This window comes from Stylophora pistillata, chromosome 6 (assembly GCF_964205215.1).
Source record: "Stylophora pistillata chromosome 6, jaStyPist1.2, whole genome shotgun sequence".
NCBI classification, from domain to species: Eukaryota; Metazoa; Cnidaria; class Anthozoa; order Scleractinia; family Pocilloporidae; genus Stylophora; species Stylophora pistillata.
Window position 1 is genome coordinate 1208679 of NC_142524.1, and position 26290 is coordinate 1234968.

Consider the following 26290-nt stretch of genomic DNA (forward strand, 5'->3'; position numbering starts at 1 on the left):
GGTTAAACACTCAGATGAAAATCTGATTATACGACGTCTGTGCCGTTCTCTGATAACCAAACAGATCTGTTAGAACTATTTTCCGATGAGGTTATCGAGATGCGCAAGTCATTTTCCTTTATCACACTAATATCGCTTTTTCATTCTACATCAGGCCCTCAAGCCCATTACCCAATGGCACCAGGTGAAATAATTACACTAGTCTTCGGTTCGTTGCTGTTAATTCTGATTGCACTTTGTCTAATTATCTGGTGTCGCGGAGACACACAAAGGCGTTTAAAGGCTGAAGGACTCATCCCAGGGCAAAAGCCATTCTACTGTGTAAAATAGAGTTCATTAATCAAAGTAAATGCCTATTCTTTAGAGAAAAGAAAACAAAAGTCTCTCGTCCACTGGAAGGAAACACTCAAGAACTATTTTGAATAGTAGACCAACACGAAAAGACACATTTTGCACGCTGGATTATCTCTGAAAAGAAAACAAAAGTCTCTCGTCCACTGGAAGGAAACACTCAAGAACTATTTTGAATAGTAGACCAACACGAAAAGACACATTTTGCACGCTGGATTATCTCTGACACTTTGACATAGCTTCTCTGATTAAATCGAATATCATAAGCAAAACCTTCTTTTGAGGGTTTGAAGAAAGATCCTTTAAAAAAGTGAGATATTGCTCAAGATTTGAGGTTGTGATGCAAAAGGGCAACCCTTATTTGGATCTCAGTGCCGTGGTTGAAACAAGTGCATATTACAGCATACCTTCATTTAACAGCACTTTGGATGAATCTCCAGATGAGGATTATGGTTCTGATAGCATCGTCCAAGATAGGCGTCAGTCCTCCACGGACTCTGTGGCGCTGACTGACCAGCAACATCAATTTTGATGAGCTCCAAATTAGTTTATATAGGCCAGCAAAAAGGAGAGTTGCCTTCTAGCTCTGTGAAGATCACCTGCTGTTATCGAAAAATCCAGAAAACTCTATAAATGCTATTCTTAAATAAAAGGCCAGGGGTAAAAAAATATCAGGAATGCGGAAAATAAAACTGTAGCGTCCACTCTTAGCTACTTGCAATAATAAACCTTTAATTCAGCATTGCTTCCTAACTTGCACAAACTTGTATTAATCTCATTAGAGACTCGTAGAAATGAGAGGATTCGAAGTTATTGTGCTTTAACAACAAGCGAACTCGTCCTTGAGAAAACGATTACAACACAACACTATTAAAACCATGTGCTTGGTGGTAAAAGCGCCCACAATGTTAGTACGCTGACCACGCTATATAAGGCTCATTTTTCTGTCTCTTACAAAACCAGCGTTTCGATCCGGTCTCTCTTGGCTTTCGGCGTAATCGTCTTGACAAGTAAGCTCACTTCACAGATAATGCAAATGATTGCCGCGAAAAAATAGCATTTTGGCAGATGGTTTCTTTTTCTCCTGCCTGACTATTTGTCCTCAGTTCTTCGAGGATGTGTTGCAATAAGAACAACCCTTAAGATAACGACATGTAAATTTAAAAGCCTATTACGATTGTCAGTTTGATAACATGAACAACATTAAGAAAGCATTAATTATTTATCTTCTATCAACGATTCAAAAATTGCATACATCTTTTTGTAAAATATAAAGACTAAAAAGTTTCTTTAACAGCGATAGTACCAGGCAAACAACATGATTTTTGTAGTGGTCCTATGATAAAAGTTTGTCAACAACTGAGTTTGTAAATACTTTTTTATTTATTTGTAGTACTTAGTTTCGATAGAAATGAAGAAAGTTCTTGCACCTTGACACTTTCATTCGATGACATTGATCGAAAATCGATAAAAATAGCGACTTTTGTTCACAAAGGAGTTGCAAATGTAAAAGAGTTGTATTTGCATAAAGTCCTAGTCATACTTTTCCTTTTTTATGAACTCTTAAAAAGTCAATTTCATCGTTTTTCTTGTGAAGTTGAATGAAATGTGAAATCAAATGTTTTTGTATTATAACGATATTGAAAGTCATGGAAAACGCCATGTAAAAGGTAAAACAATCAATCTTCTTTTGGTTTTGGCAAAGTGAACATGGATGTCCCCTGATAGGTTGCCTCCGTATCCTTCCAGCCGATGAACCATTCCTTAAAACTCTTGTTAGCCCATTCGACCTCAAGCCACAGACCAAGATTCTTACTCTTGTTACAGCACTTGCGAAGCTTTGCTTTGCACTTGTCCTTTTTTCCCCGAAGGAGATAGTAGTAAGCTAATAGGTGAAGTCTTCGACCATCAAACACTGGGTGGTAGTTAAGAGCATTCTTTAATTTCCGCAGGCACTAGAAATGAGATGATCGTCAGATGCAAAACGACAAAAATTAAAACGGGTATACTATGAGTATGCGAGGACTTCGCATAAGCGTAAGGAGTGCTCGAAAAAGGCACTCTTGTTTGCTATTGTTTGTTTTTAAAATTTCCGCATAGCCACCTCCAGTATCTTGCACTTCAAATGAGTAAAATTCAACTACTTTCCTTGATACAAGTGTAAAAAGTTGCAATTCTAGTTCAGAAGGCTTGATGTTTCAATTTTCCTACTAATTCTTAGATTTTGCGGGCTATTTTTCTGGGATACCTGGATCGTCCCTGATTCTTTCCTTATATTTGTGTTTCAGGACAAATTGGGAAGGGAAGCGAGATGTAATCATGAACACATATTGCACCTGGCAAAAATCGTATCTCTGACAAAAAAAAACTGATGTCATTATAACAAATAACGTCCTAAAACAAAAAATCTCTTCCAGAACTGCGGAGGTTTTGATTTGCTGTCTATGGATTAAGAGAAGATCCTGGGTAAAATAGATGGGTTGGTAAATGAGGAAGCCCTATTGTACCTTCACAAAAAAAAAGAATCAAACAATAGTTTTTTAAGCTTAAAACTTAATGATGTTTTTGGTAAAAAAAACTACTGATCAAAAAGAAGCAGGTCAGCTAATAGGGAATCAAAGCTACGAACCTTCTGCACTTCATCATTATTTCGTCGGTTTTTACCATTCTCCTGAAGCTTAAGCAGCCAAAACTCTGCAACTTTAGCATAGCCATGCACTGACATAAATACCTCAAGCCTGTACGGCACTAGAGCTAAAAGAAATAGTGCTTTAGTCAACGATCTTCTTCACTTCATTACATCATGCATATTACATGCTCGTTGGCATCCTATACACTACATTCCCTCCTTTCCTAAATGTTCAACATACAAATCGAAGCCTTTAAATTAAACCAGTCGCTCGATAAAAGGACAAGAAGTTCAAGATATTCAGTTCATATCATATTCAGTTCATATTCAGTTTATATGGCTTTATAACGATCGGGTGGTCTTATAGTCCGGATCGACCTCCGAACAGGCCTTCCCACTCCGGTATTTTCATTGTCTGGGAAATGCCTAGGTTGTTCTTGAGAATCTTCAGACGTTCCAGGAATCTCTTTTGGCATCGGTACGACTGTCGTCTCCGAGATTTTGCTCGCCCCTGGGTCATCCACCCGTACTGCAGAACCTGCCTGTACCACTTGGTCTCCGTGCTCGTTATACTTCTTTAGAAACACAGTGTTTCTTTTCAGTTCGATGCCAGTCTCGTTCCTAACCGTTATTTTTGACCCCGTCTTATGAACAACCTTAAAGGGATCAGGCTTAAAGTTGGTAGACATCTTGTTGGTTTTCTCTGCTTTCACAAGAACTGGGTCGCCAAAACCTATGCTTTTGGGCGTGGCACCTCTCTTAAGGTCAGCGTAAGCTTTTCCCTTTAATTTACTAGACCAATCTCGCTCTTGCCCTTCCCAACTTCTCAACGTCTTTGTCCGTTCTTGGCCACCAAAGTTTACTGCGGAAACGATACTTCGTTTTCACTATACCCTGGTGCCCTTCGTGTGCTAACCGCACCATCCTGTCGCGCAAGAACCTGGGAACCACAATCCTTGTGCCCTGAAGCAAGAGTTCACCATACAGACATAATTCGTCCTTGACCTGTGCATAAGAGGGAAGTATACACTGGTCCCAGTGACCTGTCTTAACACACTTCCTCACCTGGGTCAATTCCTAATCATCATAGGAAGCTTCCTCAATCTCTCTAGGTGATAGAGAAATGGGTATACAGTCCTCAACAATTGCTCTAACATAGTCATACTCCTCACCATGGTCCATGTGATCCGAGTTCAAGCGGGACTACGCGTCTGTTATGTTAGTCTTTCCGGGCCGGTACACTACTTTAAAATCGTACCCTTTTAGCCTTAAGACCCATCTCTCTATCCTGGCGCAAGGTCTCGAAGTACTAGAGTAGATACGCTCCAGAGGCTTGTGGTCGGTCTCCAACCCGATCGCATTCAACCACTATGAAGTCAGTCTTACTTCCGTCTTTAAACCCACACCCAGCTTGTGACATCTGCTGTAAAAATTACTAAGGTCGGTAAAGGCTCTGTTGGGGCAAATTTTTCTTCTTTTTATTTTCATTTTCTCACTTACTTGTTATCGTGTATTCTTTTCTGTTGCCTCCGGTATTTCGTTAGTTCCGCTCCTTTGTTATTTGCTGTATGTAAATTTCGTTATAGTTTTATTACCTCGCCCTTATTTATTGCCAGTTTTTGTACCGAGCTATTAGTGTCACATCATTCCTCGAAGTAGGTTTCTTCTTCGGTGGCACTGACCAACAACCCTATCTTTCTCAGCATTTGGTAAGCAGTTTTGTTTTCATCATTTTTTTTTTTTATTTCATTATGCAGTCGCCTTAAAGTAGTTTTTTCTGTATTGTAACTTATTTTTTCGCTCCTTTGTAGGAATTTACTTTCTTCGCTGATAGTAAACACATTTGCTGACATAATGAACGTGTTGTGTATGTAACTGACCCTTGCCCGTTCAGGCTCTACGCCACCATAAGAAAAAATTTCTTTCGCAGACTTCCGAGATTCACACTTGATCCCCTTCTGCTTTAGTAATTCCCAGGTTCGCTGTCCCATAACATTACATGAAGCTCCCGAATCAATAAGAACATCTGGTACGTACACACCACCAATGATCAGCGTTATCAAAGCACTTCTTTCTTCCCTGTGGTCATCCAACTGTTCCACTGAAAAAGCATAATCGAGTCTTGACTGACGACCTGGTGTTGCAAAATCTTTTTTGACTTCCTCTCGGGGGGCAGGTCCTCGAGTCACTAGAATTGCCTCTTGCCCTAGTCTTCCGCGTCCACGTCCACCCCGACCAAATCCACTAGCACCTCTGCCACTTTTACCATGTCCACCTCTGCTATTCCTCCTTCCTTTGGAATCCGACTGGGCGCCGCCTCGCTGATGGAGTTGGGGGCATTATACTTTGAATTGGCCTATCGTACTGCACTTCCCGCAAGTCTGACCTCGCGCCGGGCACCTCCAATCCTGACTAAAGTGTCCTTCCCGTCCGCAACCAAAGCACGTCTTAAATTTTCTGGGATTCTTGTTTCCATCTACTTTTCCACTCATTGCATTTACCCGGTCTACCTGGTCCGTGTTGTATTGTTTCAGTTGTCTATCAACTGCTTCTTGGGATCTCGCAACCCGCAACAAATCACCCAATGTAACAGTCCCTTCCTTTTCCAGGAACTTCCGACGCAAGTGGCTGGAGTAGCACTTGTGTATGAGTTGATCCCGAATGTAGTCGTCCTCGTTGACGCCAAACTCGCAAGTCGCTGCTCGGTGATGCAATCTGCACACAAACTGGTCCACAGTTTCTCCGTTCTCCTGCGAAATTTGTCTAAACAAATGTCTCTCAAAAGGAACGTTTGATTTGGTAACAAAATATTGTAAAGTACCTGAAGTGTTCCCTGAAAACTCACATCCTCGCCATCACCGACTAATGTGAAATAAATTTCTTGAACGTCCATACCAGCAACGTGCAACAGAAGAGCTCGCTTTTGAGCGTCGTTCGAAACACCTTTTCCCGTCACGTACAAATCAAACGCTCACTTCCATCTCTTCCACTGCTGACTTGAATTGTGTGCCTCTCCCTTCGGATTAAATGGTTCCAATCCACTGACATCTAAAGCAACTGAAACCATTCCGGAACCATTAACAGAACTGCCAACAGCACCGCTTGTCGTTTCGTCTGATCCACTGTGTCCAGGCATCTCTGAAATAAATCCCTGGCGAGATCCCTTACGAATTCCTGGACGAAACTCTCGAAACCTTCCACAGAACCTCGAAATCCTCGAAGTCCTCAAAATCTTCAAAATTCTCAAAATACTCGTCGGCAATGTAGTACACAGCGATTAAAATGAAGTCCGTTTTATCCACGTACCTAAGAGAACTAACTAAATAATTAAACACACGCTCTATATATATGCAGGTCCCGAGGGTATTACATCACGCCATCACACATCACATTACATTGCGCATATTACATGCTCGTTGGCATCCAGTATACACTACAACGAGATTCCTTGAAAACAAGGAAAAGTCGCCCAGTATCTTCCAGCTATAGGAATGATTTTGGAGACTTAAAGCCCGTTTCGCTATCCCGTCATTCATTAATACATACCAGAGGTAGAAGACATGAGAGTATCGGCATTCTTCCAGTCACGCCGTCGAGCATACCTGCCATAACAATAAGGTAGTGTAATCACCTAAAACTACGTTCATTAAAAAGCCAAAGGATCATGCAAGGCTTGAGTTTATTATTCCCTAAGAGCTTTTGGGACTAAGAATGCGCTTGAGTCAAAACATTTGCTTACAAATGTCCTTGATTCTGCCATTGTTGCCATTATCAATCTATTCAACATGGAACAGCACCTACCAAAGAGCAAGAGAAACGTTCAGGTAAAACTTCGGCACTATATCGGATGAAAAGGCTGGGTCAGTAGACACCTTTGCCGTAAACTGTGCTATTTTGTCAAACTCTTCCAGTCGCCAACCTAAAAATATGGATAAATAAAAAACTGCTTAAAACTTTCTTTTTTAACTTCTAGAGGGTGAATCTGCAATACAAGGCTAACATTCTGATCTGTTCACATCATAAGTTACTGATAAATTAACTTCCGCATGTAGGAGTCGCCAGACCAGACTACCTAATTAAAAGTATTCTTCGACTGAGATATAAATGAAAATATGTGACTTTCATATTTTCACAAACGTTGCAATTGTGATAGATATCATTGTTATGATGTCAAGCTTAGCGCATACAAACGAACTCAGTCCTACCTGCTTCTAGGATCAAATCAAAGCAGCAGCACATATACAGCGCTCGGCCATGTGAATCACAGCAATCCAATGCTGCAGTGTTCAGCTCCTTTAGAACATCAATGCAATCAGGAATCCTGAAACGAGGGCAACCAATCAAACACACCAAACAATGCAGGAAAATGCTCAAGAAACACTTCATTCCTGACCAACCGCATTACCAAGTAAAAGAACGTCAGTCTTTTCATATCAATGATCCCCCCCCCCCACATTGATCATACTTTACGGATTTGCTTATTGCGAAATAATTTTAATTGTGATCTTACTCAAGAAAAAAGCATGCACATAAACAGTTTTTTCTCTTGGTTATGTAAATCAAACACATCCAACATTCAGCCGATCATTTATCAGAAAACGGTGTCTGGATTATAGAAGAAGGAGGTATGTGTGACAAGAGGTTGCAAGATTGAGGTTTCGTTAGAAACTACTTCGCATGACTATCCCAGTATTTGTCGGTTGAAGTACTACAATTTTCCTGCTCCCCGATCACCTACTGTTTATGGATACTTATGCAAATCAGTACGTGTGATGCACGATCCTCGCAGTAGATAGCGCTATTTATGCAATAGCGAAAATCAGACCTGGAAAAAATCAGGCCTGTACGGGACTCGAACCACTGACCTCTGCGATACTAGTGCAGCGCTCTACCAATTGAGCTAACAAGCCAACTGGGAGCAGGCCGTTAAGTTGGTTCGTAATAAACCCGTGAAAGTGAAAAATGAGATAGAATAAATATTGCATAAATAGCGCTATCTACTGCGAGGATCGTGCATCATACGTATCTAATACTGCAGTTCAAAATATATGAACTTCATATAGTTATTCTATCTCATGTATACAAATCAGCTTATTCACTAGCTTCTCGCAAAGCTTCCTCAACAGAAGACGGAACATGTTTGTGCTCATTGATAGGACGAGGCACCTTACATCATGGAGTAAAAACTTTTTACCCCGAGAACGGAACTCATTGACCCGGACAAGGGTTTAAAACCAAACCTTCTCGGTCCACTACTCTACGTGTGTCCCTCTAGTTCCATGAGTTTCATCAGAAAAAATTAAAAGCCATCCCGTTATATTTTATTTTGAATTGCTTACTTTGCTGTGAAAAGAAGACTCTGAGCTAGTAGAGGAATACAGGTTGTCATCATATGCTGATCATGAACTTTTTTTGCAAGGTCAAAAGCGTGTTTTCCTGCAATATAAAAATGCGTCTCGTAAGAATTGGATTATGCAAAAGGTTTCAATTTTGCCTAAAAAAATAACTTGGTAAGTCAAACCTGAGCTTATTGCCATCGACACTCCACCAATAGCCAGTCTGAAAGCGAGGCTAACGCAGTACAGATGAGCCACTGTTATCATATCCTCTGGGTCCGAATACAAAGACGGATCTTCGCATCTTTAAGAACAGAAAACAACAAATAAGATAGTCCTGTTTATCTGACGAGTATTCTTTAAACATTTGTGGTGTGTATTATGAACTGAAAGAAAGAGAATAAAATAAATTTAGCAAGTACATATTATAAAGCTCAAGATAAAGTCATGCATATCGTACCTGTTCTTTCCGATTTCCTCATAAGTTTTACCCCAACTTTTCCAGCCAACGAGATGAGAACACTCGACAACTCCTGCATATGCGTTGATAAGCTGTTGAAAGAAATTCAGGAGATCTATCATAGCGAATGATTGCTGATTACGCTAATGATTTGTGATTCATCTGCATCTGGTAGTGTAGAAATAAACCCCTTTTTAATGAAATTTCTTAGACAATGGGATGTCGATAATTTCTTGATCTGTTTTCTATATTGAACCTGTCTTTCGGATAACTGTAATTTCATGGGTTAATTAGTTCTATCAGATATAATTGGCTCTCCCTTTGGCTCTCTCTGGAAGACGGGAAATGGCCAACAAAGTCTTTCTATATGCGGTAATCTAGAACTGGATCAAAATAAACCCAATAAAGGGAATACAGAAGAAATTAATCAATTCTATCCTTACAAATCAGCTTACAAATGGGATATGGAGGTATCCCTTCTTACACACTCCAAATGTATCCCATATTCTCCTAAAGTACCTCGTGAAGGTTCTCTTCAGCCTCTTCAGCGGCGTTCAATTCCTGAAGAGCGGCCATCAGTGACCACTTCCTTAGGTGAAGGGAGTGATACACGTGACTGAGGTGGCTCAAGCATCGAGATTGCTCAATCAGTCGAGCTGATTTATCGCTGCAAAAAATGACGATAGATGAGACATAGCTGCGTCTACCAAATTTAATAAGCAATCAAAGAAATGGTGCAACTTACATTTTTCTCAGTCATGAGAACCTATTGACCCCCACCAACTTAAAGTGATAGTAATGGTTAGTTTATTTGAATAATTAAATAGCAGCCAAAACGGTTGAGTTCAATAACTATCAACAATAAAGCTACAAAGCTTAATATTAAGAATATAAAACACACAAACTAACTCACTAACCCCGCTCCTCCTATGTAGTAGCCGGGAAAAAACACGTGCAAATAATGACGTAATGCTTCCTTCAAAAGCCTCAAAAAACATCCAAAATCTGTCTTGGGTTGCTTCTTTCCCAGAATGAGCAGCGCTGCTGACAAATGCGTCAGAGCTTCATGAGGTCTATTCATATGAAACAATGCCTATGAAAAGAAGTATATTTATATTAAACACTGTGAGCTGAGAGGTAATTAATTACATAGGTTAAAATTTTAAGAATGTAAAAATCAAACGCCTTTGAAATCGTTCGAGAGGAACAAGGAAGAAGAAAAAACACATCAGTGCAACACTTATAAGTTACAACACACAAAGTACTACATTGTGAAACTCTGTGGATAGATAGAATCTCCACCAATACATTTAAGGTTATAGAGTTTGAAGACGTTAGAAAGTCTGAAAATTAGGAGAGAAGACTCCATTTGGTAACTTTGGGGTAGTTTTTTACTTAGCTTTGACCTCTTGTAATTTAGGGAAAGGGTACCGGCATTTTCAGGTAATATGAAAAAAAAATGTCAATGACTCAATTCTCACCTGACCAATAAGACTCTCCACACGAGCCTTTTCTTCTTCAGTTGCCAGAGGCTCCTCGTGATCCTTTGTCTCTTCAATGAGGTTTTCCACCTCACTTAGATGAGACAAAGCTTGCATGTTAGAGGAAGCGGCCAATGCCGCCGCCCCAGACTCCATCAGGTAACGCAGTGTTTTTAGCTTATTTCCAGCCGCTCTCCAGTGATATACAAGCTGGGGGAAGACCGAGGCAAGCACCTCGGCACACTGACAGCTGCTAAGGTCAATCAGTGTCTGTTTTGACTCTACGGGATCTTCTAAGCTGGTATCATGATCTTCTTCTTCTTCCTTCTCCTCCTCTTCTATTTGTAGAGTCAAAAATCGCCTTGTTTCAGGCCATGCGCAGCAAAAGTAACAAGTAATCGATATTTTTAAGTTTGATGCTGCGTAAAGGCAGAAAATAAACAACTTCAACTAGCCTCCTCCTACAGAGCACTAAATCATGCTATTACCTCCTGTCAAAGTGAAGTTTCTCTTTGCAGAGAAGGGTCTTAATTTTTTCCTCCCTGCGACACCCTCATCTTGCTCTCCATCTTCTTTTCCAGGGCTCACAGTTTTTTTAGCGAAGGGAAGTCTCTGTAACCAGCTGATCCTACGATCATCAACTGCCCGACCAACGACAACATTGTTGAAAAACCCTGAAGTACTGGCCAATGCGTTTCCAATACCTTCCGCGTTTCCAACTTTCTGGTTCACCACCAGAGATTCCTTGAGTTTTTTTCTCTTGAAAGCAAAGTAACACCACTATCGGTCACATTTTTTCCAAATAATGACGTCCATCAATAGTTATTAGTATTTTGTCCATGATATTAAAAGGAGTGCTTTAAATTTATCTTTGGAACTGAAAGTGAACTTAAAGTATTTTGAGAGTCTTTGCGTAAGAATTTCCATAGTTATTGATATATCTCTAAGATACAGCAGAACTTACTTTCAAAGCATGTTTTCCCCCAGAGATGTCCGAGGATCTTTCATTAGTATGCGAATAAAACGCTCCTTGACTTTGCACCCTCTCCCTCATCTCTCCTGCCCTCCTACGCTTCGCCATCTTGGAGGAAACCGCTGGTTGTGATCTTCCTGACGGAGGTAAAGGAACTATTGATAAAGCTGGATCAATTTTTATAACGTCAACGATGTTGTGTTGTGTCATAGCAGCAACGTGTCATTTACCGTTTGTCTTTCGCTGTCCCTGAACCCTTTGTTCTTCCAAAGTATCAGCTGTTTTGGCCACAAATCCTCCCCCACCACAAGATTTGCATTTGTGAGCCTGTGATTCAAGGAACATGGCAGCTCTTTCGTGAACCTCTTTCTTCTGATCTTCAAGCCAAAGAGTGTAAGTTGTCTCTTGCACGTAGGTGTTCACAAATTTCAAATACAGACAATGCTTCTTGGGACCACTTGCGGTCATGAGTTGAGACAAGTTTATCACTTTAGTCATCTCGTCTGCATAACAGCCACAATAGACCGATGCATGGATAGAGCTAGCAACATTGTGGTGATGGTGATGATGGTGATGATGGTGATGATGACTATGGTGTTGCACATGTAAGGGATCGTTGAAATCGTAGAATCCGTGATGATTGTGGGCATTTTGATGCTGTAAAGCTAAGCTTGCGCACTCCAAAATAGACTCTTTAGCAAGATTGTACAAAACCAAATCAATGCAGCTTCGAGAAGACCTTGGTAAAATGGCTTGCAGAACGTTTCTGTGAAAGTCACATCCCAAGATGCTCGCACATTTTAAGGTGGCTTGTTCTTCAGGCAACATTCTATCCACTCGAGCAAGCACCATTTCTTTGACGGATTCTGGAACAACCACCTTAGAAATGTCAACGCCTGGGCTGAAGATGCAAACCTTTTTTGAATCTAATGGCATTGAATTTTCGGAGGCGCTGACAAAATTAGCTTTGTTTAAATTATAATGAATGTTCTCCTGGATAGCGTCATCGTCAGGAAGAGGACTATCTGGACGAGATGTTCTGTTCGATTCGAGGTCTGATTGAATCAGTTTTGTTTTGCTCTCGAGCGGACTACTTGACAAATTGAATTGGACACTCATAACAGCGCTTGTCGACCATCTTCGATCCCTCCGAGAGGGCACCGAGGTGTCCCCGGTATCTTGAAAACCAGCGCTTAAGGTGTTTGATGCAAATCCTTTGCTCAGGGGGAGACTTCCTCGTCTAAGTTCTGCACTGCTTGCGCCAAGCCGACCTCCGTCAATTGCCTGCTCATATAACGGGATACTAAGACGCGATAAATCAGCCAATGCATTGCTGTGTTTTCGTGAAATAGCGTTTGTGGTAGAGCTCCCAAAGGACAGTAGGTCGAATCTAGATTTTTTGTTGAGAAATGCTTGGCTCTCATTGACAACCTGTATGGTATTGCTTGTCAACATGTCTTTAATGAGCTGTTTACACCACGAAGCAATGCCATGACTCTTCTCACGTAAGATGTTGTCCAGCTCATTAGGTATGTACATGACATCCATAAACTGACAGGCTAAGTCACTCATGTAAGAGGCATGCAGGCCACCTAGACAAAGAAAATAAAACAAAATTGAGACAACTTTAGAGGGAGGTTCATTTGCACGTGTAAGATACCCATTGCTGAACTCATATTTCACGCCAGCAGAACAAAGCATGGGTTAAAGAAACAAAAATCATTCATGATCCCGTTGGAACAAGCTTAAAGCAAACTTCAGAATAGAAGAATTATCATAAACTCGTTATATCTGTTACATCTGACTTTTCAATCCATTTTTTTCTGTGGTACAGCACCACATCATGGATCTAGATAGATATCTAACGGTATCGTTTAAACTAACAACTACAAGAACCATTATTAAATAGCAAATTTGACATATGCAATGATTATACCAAATGAGTGTGATCATGAGGTCGTCTACGGACAGTTACAATGAGGGCCTTATGCTGCAGTCTGGGTGTCTCAAAATATCTTTAAATCCTCACTATCATTATTTCAACCAACTCTGTTAGTTTATTGCTTTAGGAGAGTTATTTTCGTAAGGTTTCCTCCAGTCCTAGGGACAACTGAGTTACAAAAGTTAATCATCTATCTTTTGTATGAGGCGCGTGTGCTTGGTCTGAGCCGATGCAACTGTTAAATTTTAATGTTCAGTTGTAAATCTCCTGACTTTAAGAAAATTAAATACCAACTGACCAAGTTTAACTTTCTTGGTGGCTTCATGTCCAATCAATCTAATTGCTGCCTCGCACAGTGGGTTGGATGATGAGAAAGGCCATAGCGACAGAACTAATATAGCGTGTGAATCCGCTGATAAATCTTCAATAAAGTCCCAAGATTCCTGATCTATAAACTGAGCGTTGTCCACGGTAAACAGACACGGCTGACTCACTGCAAACTAAAAAAAAGGGCAAAAGTGATGGATACTGTACATCCAAGAGTGACAAGTGCATCTTAGAAAGATTTTTTCAGAAATATGCCACAGAGACCGGCATATAGAAGAAATAAGGCATCAAAAACTTTAATTTTCGAATTTCCTGAAGATGGACAGGACACCACGATTTTTACAGATATCAAAAGCGTTAAAGCCGTGGAAACAGATTTTAAATAGGTAATAATAGAAAAAAAAAGCTTTTGTTTTAGATCAACGCGAATTCACCCATCAAGTAACACAAGTATTACTGGATCACAATTTCTCGAATACATACCTGGTGGACAATTTCAAACAGAAGGGTATGAAGTTGAACGGTTAGTTTATCTGAGTCCATATGAGCAAAGTCAGCATTTGGTGGTATCTGAAGTAGAAATTATAGGATAACCAGGCGTTTTGTTGGCCTGCAGCGAAACAAAACTGGCTACTTTACCCTTAGAGCGAGTTACTTTGAGACTGGATAGGATGCAAAAGATCCTGCTCCACCACTTTCCTTCCAAACCTACTTATACTCCAGGCGGACCCCGTAATTGTTAGAGGAATATGAGTGAGTGCAAGGAATCATGAGCAAGGGTTGAAATAGCGACGTGCACGAGAATATGTAGAGGTAGTTAAGTTTATCTCGTTCTTCGTCGTCAATAGGGTCAGTTTGTTCGTTCATTTTTGTTTTGTTTTGTTCTTTTTATGTTTGTTTTTTTTTGCTTTTTTTTCATCAAGTTACAATTAAAAAATAGTCTGACAATGAATAATGAGTTAATTATAAAATTTAAAAACAAGGGAATGTTTTATTTCAAGGTACCTGGCCTAAAATCCGATTACCTCCCAAAACGCACTTAAAAGCTAATGGTTGTTTTTGCCACATCGTTTATAAAACCGTCATTAGCTAACTTCTTCGCCCAAGACTTTTATTTGGATCTTCTCCCTTGCTTTGAGAATCACTTTTCATCAAACTGAACTTCATTAAACTCTGGTATCCGCAAAAAGTTGCACTTGAAAGCCCCTTGTCAAACTAAAGGGTCAAGACATTCTACTTACGTGTATGCCAAGAAGGTCATTCAACAGAAACATCTTTCCTCGCAACCTTTGATCAGTAATGTGCTTCATAAGGGCATTCTCCTTTTCATAAGCCGTGCGGCAGGCTTCCAGATCCAATAGGTTTGTAATAAGAGTCTTAACAACGTGATAAGGAGTATGGGCATGCGCCATGTCAGCCTCTACGTAGTCCACCCTAGAAGTCAATAAAACCAGGGAATTCTTATTTTTCAGAAGAAGAGTCCTAGGGAGACATGCTAGCTTACGATCAGAATAATGGACTCTCCGGGCTCGTGATCTGACCTAATCATTTTGTTGTGGCTTTGGCTAAAGATTTTTTCCGGCACAATGCATATTTCGACCCAAGGACATATACAGTGATCTGAAAACACCCGAGGAGCGGGACGAAACGATGGGGGAAAAGCTCACCAGCGATAGAACATACATCCGTTGAAAAGTAGCAATAATCTTATAGGAAAACCATGACTGACTCTTTTGGGGATTTATCGCATTTTTCTCGTCTCCTCATTAGATTTGATGATGTCTTTTAAAGAGCTCAGAGGTTCTTACTTGAAGTCTTTCTCCTCCGCAATATCCATAAATGCCTCGAGCAATCTTGTTTTGCCAATTCCTCCTTCACCTTCGATCACCACGACTCTCCTGCTGCCACTCACGCGGGTATCGTCACATTTAATGGCGTGAAGAAGCATTTTCATCTCCTCTATCTCTTTGCTTCGTCCTGTAATTTTGAAATCAGATATCGCATCTGTAAGATGGGGGGTGCATAGCAGCCATTCAGAGACAAAATTTTCCTCAAAATTCCATATGTCAACACCGAAAATGGGGAACGGCAGTGGTCCAAAAACGAAAAAAGCACTATGGGAAATGATCCAGCAGAAGTAGAATGTTGAGGCCTAGGAACTAAAACAAATGGCCTCTTACTAGCATTCTGGCAAAACATCCTAAATGATTAAGGAGCCTAAACTGCAATGGTCGCCAAAACTGAAAACCAACGATTCTGAGTAGGCAAAGCCAGAGAAATTATTCTCTAAGGTGACCAAAACCAATAGAAAATAAGCGAGAAATCCAGTAACATAGTATTCTCTGCCATCTTTCCTTTAGAGGCGCGACAGACCATCTTTTCATGGGCCCATTTAAAATATGTCAAAGATTAAAATTACCGAGAATTGGGTAGTCATATTCCTCTTCTTCTACTTTTCGGCTGCAGAGGCAAACGAATTAAAATGATTTTTCATCATCCCAGAAATAAACTGATCATAATCAACAAGCTTGAAAAGAAAGATCTCTTCACACGCAGCATTTCTTACTCACTCGTGATGTCTATTGTATTCTCGGACTGTTCCAGGATCAGCTACACCTTTCAACTTTATGAAGGGCAAGACCACGAAATCCTCATTTTTCAACTTGGACTTTCCTGACCGGTAAGTGTCGTCATCACAGGAAAGGGTCCCGGGATAATTCACCATCAGCCTGGCAGCCATGTTAACTTTACGGCTAATGACTGTTGAAGCAATATTGGGTTGATACACAGCCTGAGTTTCATTTCAATGTTACCAAAATCTTCTCAATCTCTATAGTTAACAGTTAAAAGTGGCAGAAAAACCTAGATCTGTAATTTGAGCCAAATCGTTAGGATTGTGTCTCGTTTTTGCTGCATAATATCAAAAATATTCTTGTGTTCCTCAGTTTGAAGTTTTAGCCTTCAAAATAAGTGGCTGTTAACCCTTTTCCTAATGTGATGGTACAAAACTTAAAGAACCACCAATATTAGTCAGTGCATAGGGTTCTGGACTACGATAGTCTGGATAAGGAGTTTTTAAGAAGGACTAGGTGTTCTGGCCATGGGTACACACTAACCTAAGGCAGTGCCTCTTTCCACCCAGGAGAACCAGGAAATAGTTAAGCTGCTGTATTGAACACGTCCATTCCCAGATCGTGCAAACATCAAGTATAGAACTAATATCGTTCAGTTCTGTAGACTTCGGCGCTTATAAGACTCGCTCAATTTGAAAGAGAACGATATTATAAAAGCAAAAAAAAAAGATGACTGAAGTTTAACAAACCTGTATACTCGTGTCTGTCCCTGTGACCAACCACGCCACAGAACGCACGTCCAGTCGTTACACCGATGGACTCATTGCTGAAAGACAAACAATGTCAGCCAATACTTTGATGGAGAATCCTTTGTGGAATCACCACTCCAGCCTGATTACTCACGTGACATCCATAATCTGATGAAGACTGTCCATTATACTGTGTCCAGCTTCGAGGGCCCTGGCAGGGTCATCCTCGTGCTTATCACCAGGCAAACCAAATATCACGATAAATGTACAACCCTGCAAAATATGATGTCAAGTCTCGCCGCATCAGAATGATGGTCAATTTTTTCGGTCACGTAGTGAGTGCCTTCCGTCCTTCTCTTAAGCTTCCCACCCATTCACCAGCTTATTGGTATTGCAGATTTGACTAATCTACTGAGACATATCACAAAATAGAATCAAGAAAACTTTGCTTTCAACCACGTCCGTTCTCAAGAGATTATGATCTCTTGCTGTTGTCTGATACAGAGACCGTACATGAATAACAATTAGTTTCAGATCAAAAAATAGACTATGTAAAAGAAGAATAAATAAAAGGGGTAAGTTTCTAAAGAAACTGCGGAGCTGCATCGATGGGAGTGACAAGGTATTTGGCATTTTATCAACTGAGTTGACAATAGCCCTTATCACATTTGTGTCTGCAAAGCAAAGGGTCCGCGGAGTTACAGTTTCAGGACGAGGCTATCGGGTCAACGTTTCTCGAAAAACACCAGAAACACTCCATGTCTGACCGTATAACTCTGGAATATGCGTTTTTTCTGCCGAGGAAAAGGTTAAAATTCTTAGTGGTAATTGTCCTGGCCTCACGAAAGGAAGATTTAAAGAATGGCTGTCATTTCGGAAAGGAACGGCAAATTTTTGTCGCGTTTGTTTATGACTACGGTTGTTACATATGATGCACGATCCTCGCAGTAGATAGCGCTATTTAAGCAATAGCGAAAATCAGACCTGAAAAAAGTCAGGCCTGTACGGGATTCGAACCACTGACCTCAGCGATACTAGTGCAGCACTCTACTAATTGAGCTAACAAGCCAACTGGGAGCAGGCCGTTAAGTTGATTCGTAATAAACCCGTGAAAGTGATAAATGAGATACAATGAAATATATGAAGTTCATATATTTTGTACTGCGGTATTAGATACATATGATGCACGATCCTCGCAGTAGATAGCGCTACTTAAGCAATAGCGAAAATCAGACCTGAAAAAAATCAGGCCTGTACGGGACTCGAACCACTGACCTCTGCGATACTAGTGCAGCACTCTACCAATTGAGCTAACAAGCCAACTGGGAGCAGGCCGTTAAGTTGATTCGTAATAAACCCGTGAAAGTGATAAATGAGATACAATGAAATATATGAAGTTCATATAAGGCTTGTTAGCTCAATTGGTAGAGCGCTGCACTAGTATCGCAGAGGTCAGTGGTTCGAATCCCGTACAGGCCTGATTTTTTTCAGGTCTGATTTTCGCTATTGCTTAAATAGCGCTATCTACTGCGAGGATCGTGCATCATATGTATCTAATACTGCAGTACAAAATATATGAACTTCATATATTTCATTGTATCTCGACTACGGTTGTTGTTTCTTTGTCGGCCTTTTTGAGGTTGAACTCAGAGTCACGTTTCAAGGCCCTCAGCGCTTTGCGTTCGGCCGGAAGCAAACTATCTTTTGGCTTTGTAATTTCTATTTCTGAAAGGTCACTTTTAACCTCTTCTAATTAGCTTTCAAGGGCTACTGATTTTTGTATTGGTGGTATCCATGTAGATTTGACGTGGCAGGGATGGGTTTTTTTTTTCCTCCCCTCGGAATATGTAAATCAGACGCATTCTCCTTGCGAACCGATCAAAGTCACACAATAGTTGTTGTCTGATCCGTTTTTGTTTTGTAGCGGGTGTTGGAATGAATTTAAGCCCTTCTGTTAGTAAATTAATCTGGTCGTTTGTAAGTTCGTTATTTGAGAGGTTTTTTATGTGCGTTTTGTTCGCCTCTAGTTTGATAGTTGAACGTGTTTGGCAAGACCGCAGTCTCGATCCTAATCTTGTGGATCTCGTCAGTTAGCGATTCACTGAATAGACTGTCGCACCCGTACGCAATACAATGTCTAACCATGACGAGAACACGCTGACGATATCCTTAAGAAAATGAATGAAAATGCCTCCAAACGTAGCCTTTTGCTTCGATATTACTTGAAATTTTTACCTGCGTGACCCGATAGCCTCATTTCGAAACTTCAAAGTCCGCTGAGCTCTCGTACAGTGGGCGTAAATGCGATAAGGGCTATTGGCTACCGTAAAGAGTTTGAAAGCTGACGTTTCAAGCGTTAGCCTTTCGTCAGAGAAAAAAGAGGAAAAAAAAAGGATATAGATAGTATTTTTGTGCGAGTCAAACACCTTGTACACTCAACCTTAGTTTTTCAAATCCGCACGAATTCGAAGAAAACCAAACACTCAAAAATCATTTTCACTAGCCATAACTACAATTGGACACAGTTATTGGGTTCATTCAAATGCACCTCGACCCTACATCTACGCCATATCTTCTTGAGAAAAATTATTATATAACTGCCTGTAAAATCACGACGAAAAATTAATCGAACAACTAAAGCATTCCTTACCTTGTCGAAAGAGAAGACTTTGTTGAGATTGCCTACAACAAAAGAAATTCAGTGGAAAGAGCTGAGACAACGCGAACGTTTCACAAACCTCGTTAACTTCAAATCTCTTCAGAAAAAGAGACTTTTTTTAGAATTATTTGATATTTGAGGATTATTAATAGCTTCATGTTGATTCACCTCTAAGTCTTCTGGCGTATTCATGAATGACCTCAAAAGCTCTTTGAAGGGCCCAGGAATGAGAAGCTCCTTTTGAGGGCAGGTCCATATTTATAAACAGCACCGAGACCTGACGCATTTCTGATAACCATTCTAGATCCTGTTCATGATCAATCTACAGTAAAAATGAATAGGTCAGCCACAGGGCTCTCTTTCATTCCTTTAAGCCAACATATTTATACAATAAACAAAAATCAAAAGTCAACTCTCGGGATTTATGCAAGATTCTCACTTTAGAAGAGAGAAATGTTGGTCTTTTATAAAAGAAGACACAGTCTTAGAGGCCACAGATCTAACTTCTCCTGTGTTATAGCCTTACTTATCGCTCAAATTATTCACAGTCATGCCCTCAATGAGGCTAGATTATAGGTATTTTACATGTAGATGGTGTTACCCGTGAAAGCACAGTTTTAGGGACATAGGCTCGGAGATCCTCGATATCCTGATCATTAAGCTTGCTGTAAATGTCAGTTCGATGATCTGAAAACAAACATCAGTGCAATGAACCTAACGCTCACAGATGTTTCGCTTTGGTTGGCCAAATCATAATTTGGTACCTATGTTACATGTCACGTTATCTTACGATCAGATTGGAACCTTCACGAAACACAGCGAACGTTGAGATGTAAAAAAACAAAAGTTATCCTTAATAACAAAACGATTGTAGTGGAGTTTTTTCATTAAGAAGCTAACGCTCGATACAAACCAAATTAGATCTCAGTAAAAGATAAGTTCTCGAACTAAGTTGAATATGAACTGTTCGAATTCACATGTGTTCAGCATTCATAGTTATATATCCTATAACAGAATCAACTCTCGTACTCGGAGCCTCACTAACCTGGATCATGATAACTGTCACTTTTCAAAAGGTTTCCGGTGATTTTACAAATCTGTTCTTTCTGTTCCGACTGTCCCCCTTTCCGGTAAATTCTGGGAAGCTTCATTTGTGGATAGTATCGTGATAGCACTGTACCAATATGAGGTGCAAATATTCTTTTAGCCACAGATGGTGTTGAAGTGAGCACAGCCCCTGTGGACAGTACGCCAGACATCAATGCTAGTTGCACACCGGTTGGGTGTATTCCAGACACAGATTCTTCTTCTACTTTTGCTCCCGCTACCTACAATATTTAAATAAGAAAAGGTATACAATTACTTCTTCTGCGGAAACCACATTTAATCTTTCTTTCATTGCAGGCACAACTCACCCTGTAATGCATTTTGTTGTCTATCGCTTCAAACAAGAACAAAGACTGATCACACTTCGAAAACGCCAAACGTGACAAGATTATCGAACCAGGCTCCGCCAACTTCTCTGCGGCATTTACATCCGAAACCGCTGACCCGGAGAGATCGAAGTGTTTGCTTTCCTCCACTCCCATGTGTGTTATTTGCATTTTTCCAACGGACAGGGCGATTTTAACTCGAAGAAGGACGCCAACATCCGTCAAGTAGTTGTCGCATTCTTCTTGAATTGCCATACTGCAAATAATAGCTTTGTTGATTAAAAGAGTCAGATCGTCTGAGTTTGAATCGTCCTCTGATTTCCACAAGGCAAGTAGCGCGTCCCCTGAAAGTAACAACAAACATACCATAAACACTGACTAAATCTAAGCCGGTTTACACCCCCTACAAGCCATCATATTTTATACCAAGAAAAACACATCCCAGCATCGATCAGCGACACGGTTCTCGTTACAAATGCGCATTTGAACCTGAAATGTAGGAAAAATAAAACAAAAATCTACGAAAAATTTTGATATCAAAATTATTGAATATGCCTCTTGCAGAGGTAAAAATGGTGGAACTCAAAGAGAGAACGCCTAAAATTGAACATTTTCCTTTCTTTAATCCATGCCAGACTTCGATAACTCTCAGCTTAACTTTTTTGGCTTAGGCGTTAATTTGCTTTAGCTTGTTTGTATGTATGGTTCTTCGTTAATTCAATTGCTTTTATTACATATGTATTATGAGTGCTGCCTTCGAGTGTAGATTTTGACTTCAGGCGAAAATCATGATTCCCTTTGTGGTAGTTACTGCTATGTCTCCTTTTGAGAGAAATTTACCAAACTCACCAGCAAATTTCAAGACATCGCCGCCGTGTTTAAGAATATCTGTAGATGGTAAAGATGGACTTTAGTACTACTAATACTACAACAGAGGGAATTTTTTATTATGAAATGTATTTTAAACTGTTCATAGCCAATTCAGTCATCACTTACCTTCGACTATTTTCCCCAGATAAGTATTTAGTGTGAAGGTGAGTTTGTCTGTGCCACAGGACTCAGCTTCAGAAGCCTTCTGACTATATGTTTCACAGAGTGAGGTAAATCCTATAAATGATAAAGGAAAAAATTAATATTTTCATGTCTGATAAGTACTTCTTAAATTAACACCAAACGCTTCATGTACAGAATCAGGTTCCCCGGGTTTTTGGAAAGTAAAGTTGTGTTAGAACCAGGTGCTCCTTGGGAGGCAGAGAATACTGGACTCAAAAGAGCGGTAAAGTTCGAGCTTAGTTTCCTTATAACAAGGTATTATAACAAGAAAGCCATCAATTTAAATTTCGCGTGCCATATGCTGGTAAAGACGTTTTTAAATTTTCCTTTTTTCCAAGAACTATAATAGACTGGAACTGCCTCCCTGAGACCATTGTTTCGTCAACTTCCCTAGAAATTTTTAAACATAGGTTATCAGCCTTCTTAAATGATAGTTCTATGTAGCTTATATAGTTTTCGTGATTTAATTTTTATTTTCAACATCCACATAATTGTATCTCATTCATTTATTTATTTGCTTTATTTTTATGGTTGGTGTGAGATCTTGATGCTTTTACCGGCCTAATAACATGTAAATGTAAATGTAAATGTAAAAGGTTACGGATTCCTACTTCAATTTCATTTGAGACGGCTCTGGTATTTCCTCGCATCGTTTAACGGGAATTTTGTCCTTTAAAATGGTTTTTAATTAGGCGCAGAAGTCATCACCCTCAAAGCATAAGGTTTGAGTTATTTCAACGTACTCTTCCCGCAACCGCTGAAACTTTTTTTGAGCAATATTTTTTCAACATAGCGATCCGGATCAAGAAGCAAGTAGATACCGAAGAGATTTAGAGATTTCTTACGCTTGACTGGATTTTTTTTTAGGTGTAAGAAACAAAAGCCACCCGTCAAAGTCCCTGCAATGCAAAATGTAATGGTATATTTAGCCAGCGGCGTAATCATTAATCGTATTTTTTACAAATAAATGTAGTTCGTGCGATGAGAATCAATTCAAAATCGATTTCACTCACCTGATATATCAGCAAACATGCACACGCCCACCACATGTTTGACGCGTGGCATTTCCTTTTTATGATCACAGTTAATCACTATATCCGGTACATGTGTCAGGAGCTGACGCAATGCGCTTGAGTCGCCAGATTCCTGTCTGTTACCCCTTTGACCTGAAAATATTTCTTTGTTTCATACAATTTTGAAATTTTGCCCACGAAAGACTTAACAAGAAAATATGCGGAAAAGGAGGCAAACTTCGCGTAAAGTTTAATATTGTTTGGGTTTTAATTTTGACGGATTGCACTTGATACGCAAAAACTTCTCTCCGAGAAACAAAATCCCGTAAATTAATCTCGCGAAAAAATTCACTCAAAATACTGTAAAAAATCTCCCAGGGAGTACGTTTCGTTTTTATTTTTGGATAGAGTGCGGAAAACCGACGTGATATACTAGTAAACGTTTATAGCTACTTAAGTTGCGGCTCACAGAACTTAAAACTTTTGATAAACCTACCGATTTCTAAATGTGACTTTTTGCTTTGTTTTGTTATGTTTTGTTTTGTTTTTAACTTAACAAACGATCAAAGACGACAATGCTAATTGCAAACTGATAGCAAAGTTATAATCCTAGACTTCCCATGCATAAAATTAACTAAGATATCCGGCGATTTCAAATTTGCTCGCGAAAACGCTGCAAACAAAATTTGAATATGCAAAGTCATCCGTTATCCTAAAACGAGATGCAAATAGCGAAAAGAAACATTCACCTCACCCTCAGTTTGGAATCTAACCTGATTTCTTGTCCAGAGTCCCTACTTGTAACTCCTCGCTGCTCATTTTTCCGTGCACTACTTTGGTTTTTTCTTCCTAAACCAGCACATGATCGACATGGCAGTTATGTTGAGCTGTTTTGACTCTCGTTTACATCATATTCTGCTCTTGATGACGCGGTCCCCTTAGCCACGTAAAAAAGACACGTGCAGTCAGTCATTGCACGCGCATGATCTTTCGATCCTTGGCTGCACTCTTTTCCTGCATCTTTGTACGTCTACTTACACCGATTTTAACAACATTTTCATTTCACTGTAGCCTAAGCAATGATTTCATAAAAAAATATGCGCATAGTACGTCATATATAAATGAAACTAGAGTAAACGAATTCAGTTCTCAAGATTTAACACAAACAAAAGAAATCAAATGAAACGATAAGTACATATTATTTCATATTTTCCATTTTATCGTGACCGCTCAAACCAGCAGGGATAAATAACTCGATTCAGCAATTCCTGAGATTAGGCAGCGGTAAACGTTTGGCTGAATGAGATTAAATCGATATGCACATTCCAGTAAAAATGCACCCACAAATTATCTTTTGCTAAAAATACTAAAATTTCTAAAAATCTAGACTTGCAAATTTTCCATACCGTTATAGTTTTAAAGGTACATAAGACATGACTCGATTAAAGAATTTTTTACAGAACAGAGGCGCATCTACAAAATACACCATTCGCATGTGCGGACTCTTCTGATTCGACAAACTGAAATAGCTCTTAAAAAAAGTGTTAAATAAGGTAAACTGCAGTTAGCTTGACTAAAAGATCACCAAGTCACAATTGACGTTCGACTTATCACTGGTACGATTCACAATTAGCGATGATGGGCCATCCCTTGATCTCTCTGTACTACAGTAAAAACCATAGTTAATCGATTAACTATGGTAAAAACATTTCACTTAATTGTTTGTAGACCAAATTGTATTATAACAATTATTCGCCGAAGGCGAGGTGAATATCGTCGAATAATCCCCGAGACGAAGTCGAGGGGATTATTCGACAATATTCACTGGACCTGCGGCGAATAATTGTTTTAGTATAATTTCAGAGTTGAACAACAGAGAAATTTCTAAAATCATAACATTTTAGTAACATTTATTATCATTTTCGTTCAACATTTTATATAAACCGCGCGGAGCGGTTTATATAGCGTCGTATAAGGAACCGCTCGACCAATCAGATTGCTGGAAACTCTTTGTTCAGCTCTGAAATTATACTGATATAACATAACCAAAGTAAAGCGCGCGCTCTGATTGGTCAATTTAGCGTCCCCAATTTGCCCATGGGTGTACGCTGCTGACGTGAGCAAATGCAAAGACTATTTTTCCGCGCGCGCTTATTTTTTCTGGTCACGTAAGATTTGTTAAATAAAAGGGAACTCTTTAGCCACAAAGTATCAATGTTATGTTACAAAACAAATGGTAAACACCACAGCGTACACTATTGAGTTATGGATGCACGCGGGAGGTTGCTAAGCACGAAAAAAGCGTAAGAGTCGCTCGAGGCGAGTAGAACATAATCAAAGTAAAGCGCGCGCTCTCATTGGTCAATTCAGCGTCCACCATTTGCCCATGAGTGTACGCTGCTGACGTCAGCAAATGCCAAGACTAGTTTTCCACGCGCGCTTGTTTTTTCTTGTCACGTAATATTTGTTATATGAAAGATAACTCTTTAGCTACAATGTATCAATGTTATGCCATAAAACAAATGGTAAATGCCACAGTGTACACTATTGAGTTATGGATGCACGTGGGAGGTTGTTAAACACGAAAGAAGCGTAAGGGTCGCGCGAGGCTTTTAAAGTTAGAGTTGCTCTCGGCTATCGCCTCGCGCGACTCTTACGCTTCTTTCATACTTAACGACCTCCCGCATGCATCCATAACTAAATAGTGTACATTGTGGCGTTTACCATTTGTTAATCAAGCCTTTCTTAAATCAATTTTTCAAGTTCACTTAAGATCTCTTCCATGCTGGGTCTCGCTTCAGGATCTTTTAGCAGACATCTACGGATGAGAACTCGAAGCACGCTGTCGGTCACCATGGCAACTTGTTTCTCGCGCCTTTCACGACTAGGTTGTCTCCTGATACATATCTCACAGAGGAGAACACCAAAGCTGTACACGTCAACCTAAGCATGAAAATAGAGACAAAAATATTTGAAAAGGCCAGTTACAACACTTAGGCTCTCTTTAATTCTCCAACAAAGTTCTTACCACCATTTGCTCTAGAATTTGTTTCAAAAGTGTACTCCAGATTTATGATTCTCATTTTATGTTTAATTTTACCGCTTTCGCCATAAAACCCACTCAAACCTTTTTTTTAATGCTGAGCAGCAATCTACACATGAAGCTCAGTTCATCACACCAGGATTCAAATTTTCCATTTTTTTTCATTTTTGGTGGCAAACGAATCCGCCATCTTTCTCTAATTTGACCCAAAACCCAACAACTGAGCGTAACATTAACCACTCTGATACCTCATATAGGTTCAATTGAC

The 26290-nt window shown here is 39.8% G+C and overlaps 2 protein-coding genes across 10 annotated transcripts in view; both read right to left on the reverse strand.

Moving 5' to 3' along the window:
• Positions 1-1063: 1063 nt before the first annotated feature.
• Positions 1064-25514, reverse strand: LOC111347262 (adenylate cyclase type 10). 4 transcript variants are annotated; one of them, XM_088762415.1, is made up of 31 exons: positions 23753-25514; positions 22980-23132; positions 21910-22020; positions 21763-21801; positions 20896-21257; positions 20526-20808; positions 20082-20167; positions 19649-19802; positions 19472-19503; positions 16976-17094; positions 16822-16898; positions 16070-16259; positions 15919-15959; positions 15308-15476; positions 14741-14933; positions 13983-14069; positions 13471-13672; positions 11461-12822; positions 11222-11367; positions 10746-11016; positions 10258-10595; positions 9694-9869; positions 9296-9443; positions 8777-8868; positions 8502-8620; positions 8320-8416; positions 7186-7301; positions 6782-6899; positions 6527-6582; positions 2981-3105; positions 1064-2306 (listed from the first exon to the last, which is right to left on the reverse strand). In XM_088762415.1, exons 1-31 carry the CDS (start codon positions 23796-23798, stop codon positions 2031-2033), a joined length of 5784 nt encoding a protein of 1927 aa, XP_088618541.1. In that variant the 5' UTR covers positions 23799-25514; the 3' UTR covers positions 1064-2030. The 4 variants fall into 4 exon arrangements, 3 of the variants coding, with proteins under 3 accessions (XP_088618541.1, XP_088618543.1, XP_088618542.1); XM_088762417.1 differs by having other exon boundaries at positions 10258-10631; XM_088762416.1 differs by lacking the exon at positions 1064-2306 and having other exon boundaries at positions 6820-6899.
• The window catches only part of LOC111347261 (protein fem-1 homolog B-like), a 79702-nt gene continuing 77532 nt past the window's right edge, over positions 24121-26290 (reverse strand). For all 6 annotated transcript variants that reach the window (XM_088762424.1, XM_088762422.1, XM_088762423.1 and 3 more), the window contains one exon: positions 24121-25922. In XM_088762424.1, the coding sequence (XP_088618550.1) occupies positions 25725-25922 (198 nt within the window). In that variant the 3' untranslated portion in view covers positions 24121-25724. The remainder of the gene's footprint in view (positions 25923-26290) is intronic.